Genomic DNA, 13,938 nt, shown 5'->3' with positions numbered 1-13,938 from the left:
CAGAGGCAGCAGAGGATGGGCACTTCACATTTCCGTATTAAAACAGGGACTGAGTGGAAGGTTTTGCTTTGAACAGATTTATGCAAGTCTTGCTAAACTCCAAGAAAGTGGAACAATCCATGTCAAGTCTTAGATTTGAAGACCGTATTCCAAATTTCACCAATAAACCAAGACCATATGGCACAATGAAGTTTTCGTACTGTTCCTTCAAGGCTCAGTCACTGCTGTGCTTTGCATATTCAAGGTTCCGAACGAAAACCAACTGAGGTGTATGCATATTGCTCTATGTTCAGAACTTGCAGTTTAAAAAAATTCTGGTTCAAATGGTCTGTGTCAAAGGAAAACTTGGAAATAAATAATGCTGGCATCATTTTACCATTTTACCAAAACCTTGGGCAGGCAAGTATCTCCTTTAATGCAACCGTGCAGATACCAAGAGAAGAGGCAGTTTTGTCATGAAGACTGAGGTCAGGACAATCGAGGTTCCTGAGGTAATATGTCTGAGTCCATTTCCTCAAAAGCGGGGTCAACATCGTCACCACTGCCAGACTGTTCCCTCTGCACTCCCTTCCAGCTAGCCTTGTTCAGTCCCAGGTGGCCAAGCATTGTCTGTGAGAGCCTGGTGTTTGAAAACCGGGCCCATTCCCCAAACAGTGGCTCCACTAAGTAGGTCATAAAACCTTCGAAAACAAGCAAACAAATATATTCAAGTGAAAAAAAACAGGGCAAAAACCCCACTCTAACTATTTTAAATACAACTTCGTAGGAAAAAAATAAACAATGAATCAGACTATTCTTCTCCAGCGTGCATTTAAAAATTCCTTTCAATTTTTAGGGCTTCTTTACAAAATAATGTCTCAAAATGTAAAAGATTTTACTGGTCAGTCAAAAGAACAACATTATATTGGATTACCAATCAACCTCCTTTCTTTCACAACAAGGACCAAACAAAGGAAAATATTGGAGAACATGGGGAGAGAATCTAAACATCAGCAATTGAGTCACAGAAACTACTTTAGAAAACCTAGATTTCTAAAAGACAGATTTTATAACACATTACTCCACAGACAGTCTGAACAATATTACATGGGGAAAAAACCCCATTCTTTTCACAAATATTAAGCTGATTAAAAATAATGAAAAACACAAATTAGAGAAATTGTTAAACAAAAAGTCCACAGAACATCAACATATAAGCATTTATATACATGTTCGTGTGTATGCAGATGTGCACATATTTATATGTCTATTTCCATGAACCAAAAAATTCAACAGTAAGAATACCAAAATTGAATCTGTCAATTACAGAAATGTATCATTGTCTAACATTATAAATTAAAACAGTACAGCTAATTGAACAGATACATTTGTCTTTAATTTCAAGCACTAATTCATATTATGTTTGTTAAATTGATTATTTTCTTTACTATGTTTTCAGTTGAGTCCCATTCAATCTACATGAACAACTTTATTTAATAAAAAACTATAAAAAGTCAGCCCTTTTGCTAATTTAAATTCAACTCAAGTTAGCAAAAACATTACTATAATGGCTATTCACAGTTCTCCATCAACTCTCTGCCCACCACCCTTTTTAAGACTGCATTTAGAAGGAATGCTAACTTTCCAGAGAGCTGAACCCAGCGAGCTGGAACCCTGTTGTGGCAACCTCGCTGCGAAAGGCACCTGAGACTGCACGGACAAGGGAACAAATGCTCCTGCTCTCCCCAAACTGGTCACTTCAGATGAGGAAAGTTCTCGGCAGCAGCACAGGAGAAGTCAGACAGCTGCTTCCCATGCTGTACCTGCTCTGTGAGAAAACACGGGGGCTTCAGCCTCCAGGACTGTCACCACAGCACCTTGCGTAAACACTTAATTCAAGGGAGAAATGTTTATATAGCAAATTGAAAAACATCCCTCTTTTTAACTAAGTGCTGCCACACACACACACAGAGCACATGTAACCACTAGGAAATGTATCTAAAAGGTACTTTTTTCACATTGCACCCTGAAAGAAATGTACTAAAATAAATTGAACTGCAGTTACCAATCTGGATGTTGGCAATAGTTTCCGTCTGTCGGTCACAAAGTGGACTCACACCCAAGTGATATTTTTTTTCAATATCTCCTAAAGAAATAAAAGTATAGTACAACTATTAAGTCATTAAGTCCAGACCCAAATGGAAATCAAACACTGATAGAGGCGAGTTGTGCAAGTTGGATGCAAGGATGGTATCTTGCAGCAAGGTGAATGCATTTACTTCCCTCCTCCATCTCCCCAAAAAACCAAAGTAGCTCTGTCACAGAGACTAACAGTACTTTGTATTTTTCATCAAACAATAATTTAAAAAAAAAAAAAAATAAAATCACAGGTTTCCTGAAGGATTAACACACTTCCTTGCAAAACCTCCTAGACTGCCACAGAAATGATAAATTAAGATCCCCCCTTGGTAATCTGAAAGAATAGCTTAGCCTTCAGAAATCTCTCACTGAAGGCACTTTGTGGTTCAGCTTCCCCACCACATATCTCAGAATAAGCTTCACATGATTAGCACCAGTTAAAGCAGTCTGTTCCCCATTTATTAGATCCATGAACAAATAAGCATGTCTCAAGCAAGCCAGACTAGCCTTAAGAAAGGAGAAGCACACATTATTAAAACAACTTAATAATAATGGAGAAAATTCACTCCATTTCATAGAATCATGAAGGAAGGGACCTTTAAAGGTCATCTAGTCCAACCCCCCTGCAATGAGCAGGGACACCTTCAACTACAGCAGGTTGCTCAGAGCCTCACCTCAAGCCTCATCTAGTCCAACTTCACCTTGAATGTTGCCAGGAATGGGGCATCTACCACCTCTCTGGGCAACCTGTGCCAGTGTTTCATCACCCTCATTGTCAAAAATGCCTTCCTGCCCTCTTTTAGTTTAAAACCATTACTGCTTGTCTTACCGCAACAGGCCCTGCTAAAAAGTCTGTCCCCATCTTTCTTATAAGCCCCCTTTAAGTACTAGAAGGCTGCAAGAAGGTCTCCCTGGAGCCTCCTCTTCTCCAGGCTGAACAACCCTAACTCTCTCAGCCTGTCCTCATAGGAGAGGTGTTCCATGATCACTCTGATCATTTTTGTGTCCCTCCTCTGGACCCTCTCCAACAGGTCCATGTCTTTCCTGTGCTGAGGACTCCAGAGCTGGACGCAGGACTCCAGGTGGGGTCTCACCAGAGCAGAGCAGAGGGGCAGAATCACCTCCCTTGACCTGCTGGCCACGCTGCTTTGGATGCAGCCCAGGGTATGGTTGGTCTTCCAGGCTGTGAGCACACGTTGCTGGCTCATGTCCAGCTTTTCATCCACCAGTACTGCCAGGTCCTTGTCGGCAGGGCTGCTCTCAATCCCTTCATCCCCCAGCTTGTACCGATACCGGGGGTTTTCCCGGTGCAGGGACCCAGGTGCAGGCCCTGTACTTGGCCTTGTTGAACCTCATGAGGTTCACACAGGCCTACTTTTCCAGGTCCCTCTGGATGGCATCCCATCCCTCGGGCATGTCAACCGCACCACTCAGCTTGGTGTTGTCTGCAAACTTGGTGAGAGTGCTGGTCCTGATACAGACCCCTTAGGGACACTGCTCATCACCAATCTCCATATGGACATTGAGCCATTGACTACTACCCTCTGGATGTGACCATCCAATTTATTTTAATTTGTAATTTGTCAGTTAAAAGCCTTGTTAACTGTTTACATAAGTAGCCTTAACTGCATGGTAAGTAAAAATCTCATCTCTAACTCTTACCTGCTTTACCAACAGGCCTCACAGCCAAAGTTTAAATATTGAAGATACATGATGAATATAGGTAAATGTCAAGGCAGCATAATCATTCACCCGAAGCACCTTTCAGGCTGAAGGATTTATTGAATTAGCCATTTTAGATTCAGATTCTAAGTAGATTCTTCACTGTGTTTTAGTAACACCGACCTTTTGCAAGAAGTACAACCCATGAAATTAAAAAAACCTCATACTCTACTGTAAATCTCTAGTAGTCCTAAATATGAATCCCTTTATTTGCAAGCAGCTGTGACTCACAGTCGCTCTTCTCCACAGTATAAATACCTTATGTACCAACAGATACTTCCACTCTTACTTGCCTTGATGGAAGAACTCCTCTGTTACTTTTTCACTCCATTGCTTACTCAGCTCCCACGTCCGACATGGATTACAAATGTCAGCACACTTCAAAGCCATCTGAGTAAGTTAACACACGGTGTTAGATCAGTTCTCCACCCAATAGAAGCATCTCATTTATTTATTTCCTGACAGCAGATTATTTTAAGTTTTGTGAATAACAAACCTACCTACCATTTGTGCTTCTCTCTAAAGTCATGTTTTATAATCATATTTAAAAAACACTCAGGGAACTATCAGATCTCATGATCATCTCTGAGTAATATGGAAATTTAATAAAGTCAAAGTATTTCAGGGGCACTATATTTAGTATATTCACTAGTACAGGAGACAACAATAAATTCAGAAAAAGAAACATCACAGCAAGCAACATTTTCTATGTTGCATTTCTGGCTCTGAAGTTCCCATTTTTAATAAAGGTTTGCACCTTATCTATTTGTCTATTTTTTTATTTTATAGTCCACAACTTGAAGCTAATAAAAATCTCTGTAAACCTAAAGAGACTCTCAAGGCTTCTGCTTTTAAAGCTTGCTAAACCTCTCTCTAGCACAGCTGCAAACAGGTTCAGAACAGTAGTGCTTTCTCTTCCTGAAATAGGTTCTGACAAAGCATTTCACAGTTCTGATACTGTACTGGAATCATCAGAAGAACTAAGCCTCTTCTTGGAAACACAACTCTCCTTGGTTTAGCAACTCTAAATTATCAGACTTACCAACACACATCACCACCTAGGGGAAGTGCTGGGGGGAAGGGAGGATGGGGGCGTGGGGCGATATGGAAGTGGAGGGAACAACCTTTTTGTAATGAAACAAAATGACTAAAAGATATTTCTAATTAATTTTGAATGTAGAAGATAGCCTAGAAGTAGGATTTAGCATTTTAAGTAAATTATTTTTGATGCTAAAATGGTATTTTCAAAAACATTACCAAAAAGATCACCTGTAAAATGAAGTGACGATGGTTCGCATTCTCTAAACATAGGTCTCCTCTATCCAAATGGGACCGAAACATGGACAGATACTCATTTTGCTGACTGATGTCTGTGGCAAGAATGAGATCACCTATCTGGCTTTCCATCAGCTGCCTGAAATTAGTGACACCAAACATTCACAAAGCATAACAATTAAGAACAACAGCCATCACTAGATTTACATGTCTTTTTATCATATTCATTATTATACAAATACAAGTCACAAGCTTTAAAATCAGCATTTTAACTGAACTGGGTTTTGATTTTTTTGTTGTCTTCCCTATCTGAAAAATTCCTACAGCATCCATAGAAATAAAGATGTTTCACTGGCAGCTGTCAGCAAGACTAAAAGAGTTTTTAGCTTCCCTCCCCTTATTTTTTCCTTAAAAATGCACAAACTCGTTTTTTAAAGCTTATTTCTTGTTGAAGTAGGTGAAGAGGGTCTATTTTAAGCTACCATTGTGGTAGCAGAATGAGAAAAGTCTGCCAAGTTTAATCTAAACAGGTGTGTGATTATATGAACACGTTTCTTCAATGTGCTCACAGTAAATGTTATTTTCCGAATATCACATTGCACTATGACCTGCTTCACTTAAAATAGAATCACAAATTCTTAAAATAGATCACAAACGATGTTTTGTACTCAGAACTGCCATGCAATAATTTAGCTTGTTTTGCAAGGCTGTCTTAAGTGACAGCTTGCTTACATCTTAAACTAATCTATACTATTTTGTATAAACATACCTGTTCTCTAATGACATATGTGCAAATAAACCAGACTCTCTCAGCAACCCCACCGCTGATCTCCAGTGATGGTTCTCTAATACTGAGGTATTCTGCAAATGCAAAGGGTATTACAGGTATCAGTCAATGACTTTTTCTTAATCTGAAGAGCAATATACTAAGAGCAGTACCAGACAGTTTTTCATTGGGTTTTGGTGGTGGTGTTTTAATTTCTTCCCCCCCTCCCCCAAGGTTAAAACTCACAAATCCTGAATACTTCGTGTTAGCTTGCATACTTTATCCCAGAGGCATGGAATCAATATCTGGATTCAAACCTATCACTAGCTAAACACATCACAATTTATACTCTCTGTATATCCCTCAGGCATTCACTAAAACTGGTTTTAACAAAACCACCGATTTTGCCCTTACCTTATATAAAGTTGCTAAGTAATGGTTTGTTTTAATTAGGAAAGGTTGGTTAACACCTGGGTGATCCAAATCATGTGTGGCAGCTGCTATTAAACTGAGCAGAACATCCCATGGAGTTAAAGATTTGGAAAGCTGTAAGTAACAACAACAAATGTAATTCTGTTAGCAACACAACTAGCTTAGAAAAAGTGCATGGGTGTCACATTTTTGTTTTTCTTTTTCAGTAATTAAAAACCCACAGAAACTCAGAAAATATTTTAGTAAGTTAAAACCAGTATTCCACTGACTTTTCACAGTATTTCCTCCCCAAAAGCTACAAAATTCCAACAACAGTTTAAGCATTATTCTTTCTGAATGAGAAGGTTCAGTCTTAAAAAATGCTGGCACACCAAATGCTACTTTCTGGCTGGTAATGAAATAGTATTTCTAACCAGATCCTGTAAAAGCAGCAAATTCTTAAAATTAGCTCTCCATCTCATTTGCCAAGTCTGTCTGTATGTGCCAATTCTGCTTTAAATACAGAGAGTATTTTAAAAAACATAAAAACGTTTCAGTTTAAAAGGAAGAATCTAATGGTCTGGGAGATTTTAGAATTGTTCAGAATGGATTTCTACTCTTACGCAAAATTGTATTTCAAAGTCTACTAGTAAAAGAACCAAAGGAGGAAAATCTGCCAAAAATAAATATTTTCAAGAGTCGATTAACTCAGCATGAAACTGCACGGACTTATTTCCACTGTTCATAGCTCTTACTACTTCTGGTTGGGAGGTCTGTGAGTTAAATTCAGTAATAAAGTCTAGCTTGCGCTAAAACAGAAAGGACAGTTCTGCCTGCACAGAAGTGAAATGAAGCAAACACTCTGCGAGGACAGAAGTTTATATTCCCTGTTGCATTTGACATCTATCATGCCTCACATGTTTATTATGTATTTTGGTGCAATAGAACCAGTAGCTGTACATGTTACTAAAAATACAATGTCTATACTTGTATCCAAAGCATTATAAAACTTCCATCACCAGTATTAAATAAAAACTGCTCAGAGCTTCCAAACCGCAAGCCATAAAAAAGCGCTCATCATGTATCAGCTCTGATTTGGCTCACTGCACCAACAATTGATCTGAGACCAGCACTGAGAAACTGAGTGGGAAGAGCTGGCAAAGAGCTTCTGAAAAACATCCATGGAGCCAGAACTTACTTGTTTTTACCTCAGAAGCAGAATAAAGAGCTATGCTATTCAAAAGAACACCAGATTGATGATAATCTGCATTGAGGTAGATATCTCACCTGGCTAGAGAGCTACAGTTTTCCGTTTAATACAGAAGGACAGGATTTAGCCCTGAAATTGTCTAGGACATCATTTACATTAGACTGCCAGCAGTCGAAGTGATAAGAAATAAACATTCAACTATCTCAGCTCCTTAAGGTCTGTCACACTGCCCTTTTTTAGAAAGAAAGGCCAAAGAGAACTCCTGATGTCTTGCTAGCAGAAGCATACTATTCATTAACATCAAAGATAAGCAAACCAAGGGCAATGGTAGTTTCTGGAGAAAAACAAACAAACAAACAAACAAAAACCCCACACAGAAAAACCCATCCCAAACCACAAACACAGGTTTATTATTGCCAACTCTGACTCAGGCTGCAATTCTATGCATATGTCCTGGGGCACAAGGCTATGTTAAATAGCTGCAATAATTAATCAATTCCCTACTCTGGTTCAACACGAAGTCACACCAAAGACAATGCCAGCTCAAAAGAAGGGAAAATGAAAAGCACAGTGCTAAGTGTGAACCCACAGACTCATCAACATGGAGATTAACTCCCTGCCTTTTTGTGCTCAAGTGGTTTTTTGTTGGGTTTTTGGGTGGTTTGTTTTTATTAAAAAGTGTGTTTATGTGCATATGCACATATATATTTGTACACACAATCAATTTATCTGCACACACAAAATTACATTCTATTCCTGCATGTAGATGTGATGTAAAAGTGAGAACACTCTCTTACCTTGGGCTCTTTTAAGTAACAGTGCATGGCCTGAGTCACATCAGCAGCATGAACTGCATTATGATAAGGGTTTTGACTGTGATAATCTTCTTGAACCATAACTGCATGAAAATAACAAATATCCAGATTTAAATAAAATAGCAATTTTTTCAAGTACCATTTTATATGTTCTTGTTCAGCACAGAAATATGCAATATCACAAGTACATACACATAAAAGCATCAAAGTCAACAAATTGTCAGTTGAACCAAGACCCAGGTAGAAAAGATTTTTATGTGAAGAAATAGTATTTTCTTCAAGGAGATCAACTACATGTAAAGTCAACTCAGAGCAAAAATTAAACAACTTGAAATGAATATATAATGTGAGATACTTTGAGAACTTCCCAGGAAAGGCTCCCTTTGATAACCTAGCCTGCCTGAATGTTGAGACAACCTGGAACATAAAATGAAGATGATACTATTTACCAAAGCATCAGGATGACTTCATATCATGCCTTGAAAACAGACAGGATCAGAGGAACTAGGCACTGCTTTCCTGTCATGTGAAGTGCTTTTCTTTCCCCTTCAGGAGAGTGATCATGGGAAGCCACCTCTACATGGTTTAGGCATCTTCTCATACTTGTACTCAGGCGAATTTAAGCCTATACACCATTTAGAAAAGAATCTCATTTAGATGATGGTCTGACTAACCACTCCTAGACTTAGTATTTTTTATTTAACTTCTTTCTTGCTTTCCTTCTCTTTCCTTCATCTTCCTGGCTGTTTTTAAACATCATAGGTAGAATACTTTAAAGGACATCCACATTAGCTTGAGTATGTAGAGTGAAAGTTATAACGTTAAGAAGGATGGAAGGGGAGAAGATCTGAAGCCCAGCAATGAAAGTATATTCTAAAGTTTTGCCTGATACGACACAGTAGCTCTTTCAAGCAAACCTCAAACGGACATTTTCCTGGCTGAGTACAGTCTGTCAATCCCATTCAAACAAACATGCCAACAACCTCTTTTCTTAGTTTACAGGCCAGTACCCTCCATGTAATGGTGACTCATGTTAGAGCATTACTGCCATGGTACTTGTGAAGAGCTGTGGCTCATGAAAAGTCAAAATACTGTAACCACTGTGTAATCTCAGTAATACTCAATGCATAGCTGACACCTCATATGGAAAATAATGAAAATAAGCATCTTTGGGCTCTATTAACCTGTAGTAGAACTCCCTTTCACCTATTCCTCACATCCAGTGCATGAATGAGGATGACCTTGGCTTAATCCTCAATTTTTTTGTGACTTCGTAGGCCAGTCCAGCTACCTGAAGTCTACAATTCTCTGAACTTATTTATTTTAATAAAGCAGACCTAGGATAGTATTTTGATCACAGTTTGCCAAAACTAGAATGGCACAACAACCCTATGTTTCCAGTAACGTAGTACTTTCTATTTTCTCTTCCCCTGTTTGGGTCTGGAATAAGAACTTGAAAACACACAGCAGGAGGAGACAGATCTTCAAGTAACCTTTGGAAGTCATAGAAAGACTGTGTATGTGTATAAACAAACATATATACACACACATATAAATATGTGATAGATATATATGCACAAAAATAAAATTATGAGATCCTACTGAGAACTAAAATCAGATTTCTCTCCTTAAAAAGATTCCAGTAAGTTCTCAAAGTGAATTTTGTGTGGCACTATGGACCACTTGAGCTGTTCTAGTCTTCTGGAATTTGATCTTCAGATTACTTTGGACTAGGGTATAAGAGGTAGCAAAAGAAAAGAATGAGTTGGGTTCATGCTAAGAAGCTGTATTTGGAACAAGGGTTCCTTGATTGGACAGATGGGCTAGGACGGAGCTAAGAAATGTTTTTCTTACTGCTATTAAGTAGCCGGCATTAACAAGGGAATAAATAATGAAGGGAATAAATAATGAAGGGAATAAATAATGAAGGGAATAAATAATGAAGGGAATAAATAATGAAGGGAATAAATAATGAAGGGAATAAATAATGAAGGGAATAAAGGGAAAGGTGGTGAATTTTAAAGCTTGAATAAAATTTTGCTTTCTTCCAAATGTAATCTGATTTTAGTGACTTATGGCTTTACATAGTCATACATACTTCAAAACTACTGTTACCTTTTTATAACCATTTAATTAATTGTGTCATTCCTAACTGGTCTTTCAGTTTAAGCACAGTGTTTCACTAGATCTCAACTAACCAGGAAATAAACGAGAAAGACAAAACACAGTTACAACTTGAGTAGCCTAAGACCAGATTTCTATAGTAATTTTCTTCACATTCCAATATATGAGTCCTTAAGGTCAGCTGATCTACCTTTTTGAAACTGGAAGGAATTGAGTCTACTTTAAAACCTGAAATGCAAGACAGAACTGAAAGTTTTTAAAGCTGAACTATAACTAAATGATGAAAACAAAAACATTCCCCTATTTGAAAGGGGAGACAAGCCTTCCAAATGTGATTTCTCTGCTGTTACATGACAAGCTTTGTAACCACAAAATTGTTTTCTCTGAAACTTTGAAAACCTGCTAAAGGGACCAGAAACTTGTTTTTCCTGCTCACTTAAAAAAAATCATCACACTCCACAAAATTAAATAAAAGGTACTGTCATAAAAGAACCGAAGGAAGTCTCACAGCAGCGTCTGTGTCTATGGTATGGGGATGCAGAAAGACAGCTCTTTCAGCTGTCAAGTGAAAGTACCACTTGGTTTTAATATCCTATATCGTATTTACAATTCTTTCCATTGCAACATTCCAGTGCCGCAGGCCCAAACATTTGAGTAAAATTGCCTTGCGCTCTGTCTATGCAGAAAGTATGCCCACGGTACAGTGCTTATTTGTAGGAGAGTTTGAGCAAGAAAGATAGCACCAAATTGGCACCATTAAATACAGCCAAGCTGGCATATCCAATACAGTTAGGAAACTATATAATGAACTTTGGAAATTAAGATTAAAACAAAGAAAGAAGCTGTCTAGCCTTTCCCAATAAAAACGTCACACAATGTCACATGTATTCCTGATTATTTAGATTTAATAAATACAATACAGCATTTGCTACAAAACTACTAAACTTGTTTACACTTCCTTGGCTTTAACATGGACATTTCTATACTCATAGAAACTTTTGAGAGATTGTCTCAATCAATATAATTTAAATCATTCCACAATCTGGACTGCATCAGTACTCTTCAATCCTTATTGCTAAGCTATAACCAGCACTTCAGTTAAGGTATAAAAATGAGGATAAACAGCAATATTCATCATAATAAAAAGCTGTATTTACCCAAAAATCTACGAAGTTTCATCGTATCTAACTGGAAGTGTTCAATTAGTCCATGAAGATTAAACAGATGAAAGGTTAAGCTGACTAGACTGTTTCCTAAAAATAAGATGAAAATACTAATTCATTGGAAGCCATGAAATCAGTGACTCTTTCATAAGAAATGTATTATTTCAAACAAATTGGTCACAAAAATTAATCAAGCAAATTTCTCTACACCAATTTATGATAAATATTTAAATTTTACTGCATGACAAGATTCCATTAGCTATCTCCTCTAGTAATCACCAGCATTTTTGCATACTTATAATGCATTCACCAATTGTCCACTGTCAACTGATAGAAGGAAAATGTTACTGAACATTCAAAAAGCAACAGGTTTCAATGTGTAAACCCATTACAATGTTATTCAACTCTGTGGTATGTTGTATCATGATATTTATAAACAGACATACAGCTTAAAACCAAAATACAAAAATAATCAGGCATAGGAAAAAAGCTAACCAACAGTATTGATTAATGCACACAGTACATATGCTATCTCTCATTTTCATCATGTATTTTGCTAAACTACTCCCTATTTCACCCAGAAGCCAAAGAAAAAGTTTTAAGTTTCTCTAAGAAACATACACTATTACAAGCTTACAATATACTTTGCCTACTCATAGCCATAATTTTATAATAACTTGCAGTGAAAAAACAAGTAAAACTGTAAGAGACACAAACAGTCTGCAAAAGTTTATTTAAAATAGCTTGCCCATTATTTACTCTGCAAACAATATGTAGCGGCAGATAACTTGGTTTTGGTACATTGACTGACAATCTTCATTTAGCAGGAATTAAAGAATCTAGCACAGACAGAAACTGAGGTACAAAAGGACAAAAATTCCTCCTAAACCAAACTTATTACTAGGCTTAATGTATTTTCATGTGCACACCGCTTCCTCACAATAAGATACGCAATTCTTTGAACAACATTTACCAAGTAATTTGCTTCTTACAGGCTCATCCAAGGCATCTTATCAAGCAGAGTTTTATATACAGCATTTTCCCCTTACAAACTTTCAAGAATAAGACTGCCTGTTCAAAATGTCCTCCTAAAATGACTAAATCAGGATGCAAAAAGGATGGTACAGGAAGGCTTCCACAATAGAAGCTGTACTGATAGTATCTAAAACGTATTTGATAAAAGCATATTTAAAAGGTAGAGAAGGCCTCATAAAAAGGATGATTTCATATTACTCCCATCTGATAATGATAAATTACCATAATAATGATAAATGATTATCATGATAAATCTGATAAACTAATCTGAAATAAGCTATGCTTACAAACAGGTTATCTTGCAACATAGCTTTTTCTCATTCAGTTATCTAGTCTAAATTTATCATTACCTATATATATACACACATTCTCTTTGTAAAAATCCTTGCTGCTTTCAGTTTTTATATTCATTTCTGTATTAAATCAAACTGTGAGGACACTACTTTTACACTAGATTAAGTCAAGCATCCCTTCAACAAAACAGGAGAGAAAATCTTCCTTTCTGAACTTCATTTCTCTTTCCATCTGCCAACTCTAAACACTCTGACTGCATCTCCATGCTACCAACTCCATCCGACTGACGTAAAACCTGCAAGAGCTGCCCTCCATTCGCTTCCCACGCTGGCACAAATGTCGCCTTGGTGCTGGGCTTGCTCATCTCCTTCCATTATATTCAAAACTTGGCTTCCATTGCTGCAGAGTAGAATACAAAACACTGCAGCAGCCCTCCCTCCTCCCTTCCAGCACATTTACAGATCTCTTTTCTAACTGTCTGTCTATAACTTAACCAATGCTTTATTTCTTTTTTTTTTTAAAGCAACTACTTCTTTAGCTCCCACCGCTATTTGTAATGAGTGCACAAAACTAACCATAATCTTTTCTTCCTTTTTTTTTTTTTATTTTCTTCAAGCTACATGTACAACTGCTTCTGTCTGCTCAACTCCTAATTCTCTAGGTATTCTGCTAGATACCATAAAGTGTTCATACCACCTTGCCCTCTTATGGTACTGTAAAGTAATAGAACTATTCTACTTAACATTAAATTTATCACAAAAATACCTGTCCCATGTAACTGACCTTTTGAACACAACCATATGAATAAACAGCACTCCATAATTAAAAAAAGGCTAAATTAGCAAAATTATTTGTTAATTTATACCAAATTACTACTTATAATAATAGAGAGAAAAGAAACCTACAAAGTACAAGAAAGGCCTCTTCTACAAAACAATGATTGTTATCAGTACTGACAGTGATGGCATTTTAACAGAGTGGCCAGGCAAACTAGGATTTAGATTA

The 13,938-nt window shown here is 37.3% G+C and overlaps 1 protein-coding gene across 2 annotated transcripts in view; it reads right to left on the bottom strand.

Annotated features, from left to right (window-relative positions):
* Positions 1-468: 468 nt before the first annotated feature.
* Positions 469-13,938, bottom strand: part of PDE7A (phosphodiesterase 7A) — a gene marked incomplete at both ends in the record, with an annotated part of 78,549 nt that continues 65,079 nt past the window's right edge. For both annotated transcript variants that reach the window (XM_081996890.1, XM_081996891.1), the window contains 8 exons: positions 469-680; positions 2,045-2,125; positions 4,134-4,230; positions 5,110-5,254; positions 5,885-5,976; positions 6,296-6,427; positions 8,300-8,400; positions 11,599-11,694. In XM_081996890.1, the coding sequence (XP_081853016.1) occupies positions 469-680; positions 2,045-2,125; positions 4,134-4,230; positions 5,110-5,254; positions 5,885-5,976; positions 6,296-6,427; positions 8,300-8,400; positions 11,599-11,694 (956 nt within the window). The remainder of the gene's footprint in view (positions 681-2,044; positions 2,126-4,133; positions 4,231-5,109; positions 5,255-5,884; positions 5,977-6,295; positions 6,428-8,299; positions 8,401-11,598; positions 11,695-13,938) is intronic.

This window comes from Phaethon aethereus, assembly GCF_964289735.1.
Source record: "Phaethon aethereus genome assembly, chromosome: 2".
Lineage (NCBI taxonomy): Eukaryota > Metazoa > Chordata > Aves > Phaethontiformes > Phaethontidae > Phaethon > Phaethon aethereus.
This window is presented reverse-complemented; position numbering and strand designations above follow the sequence as displayed.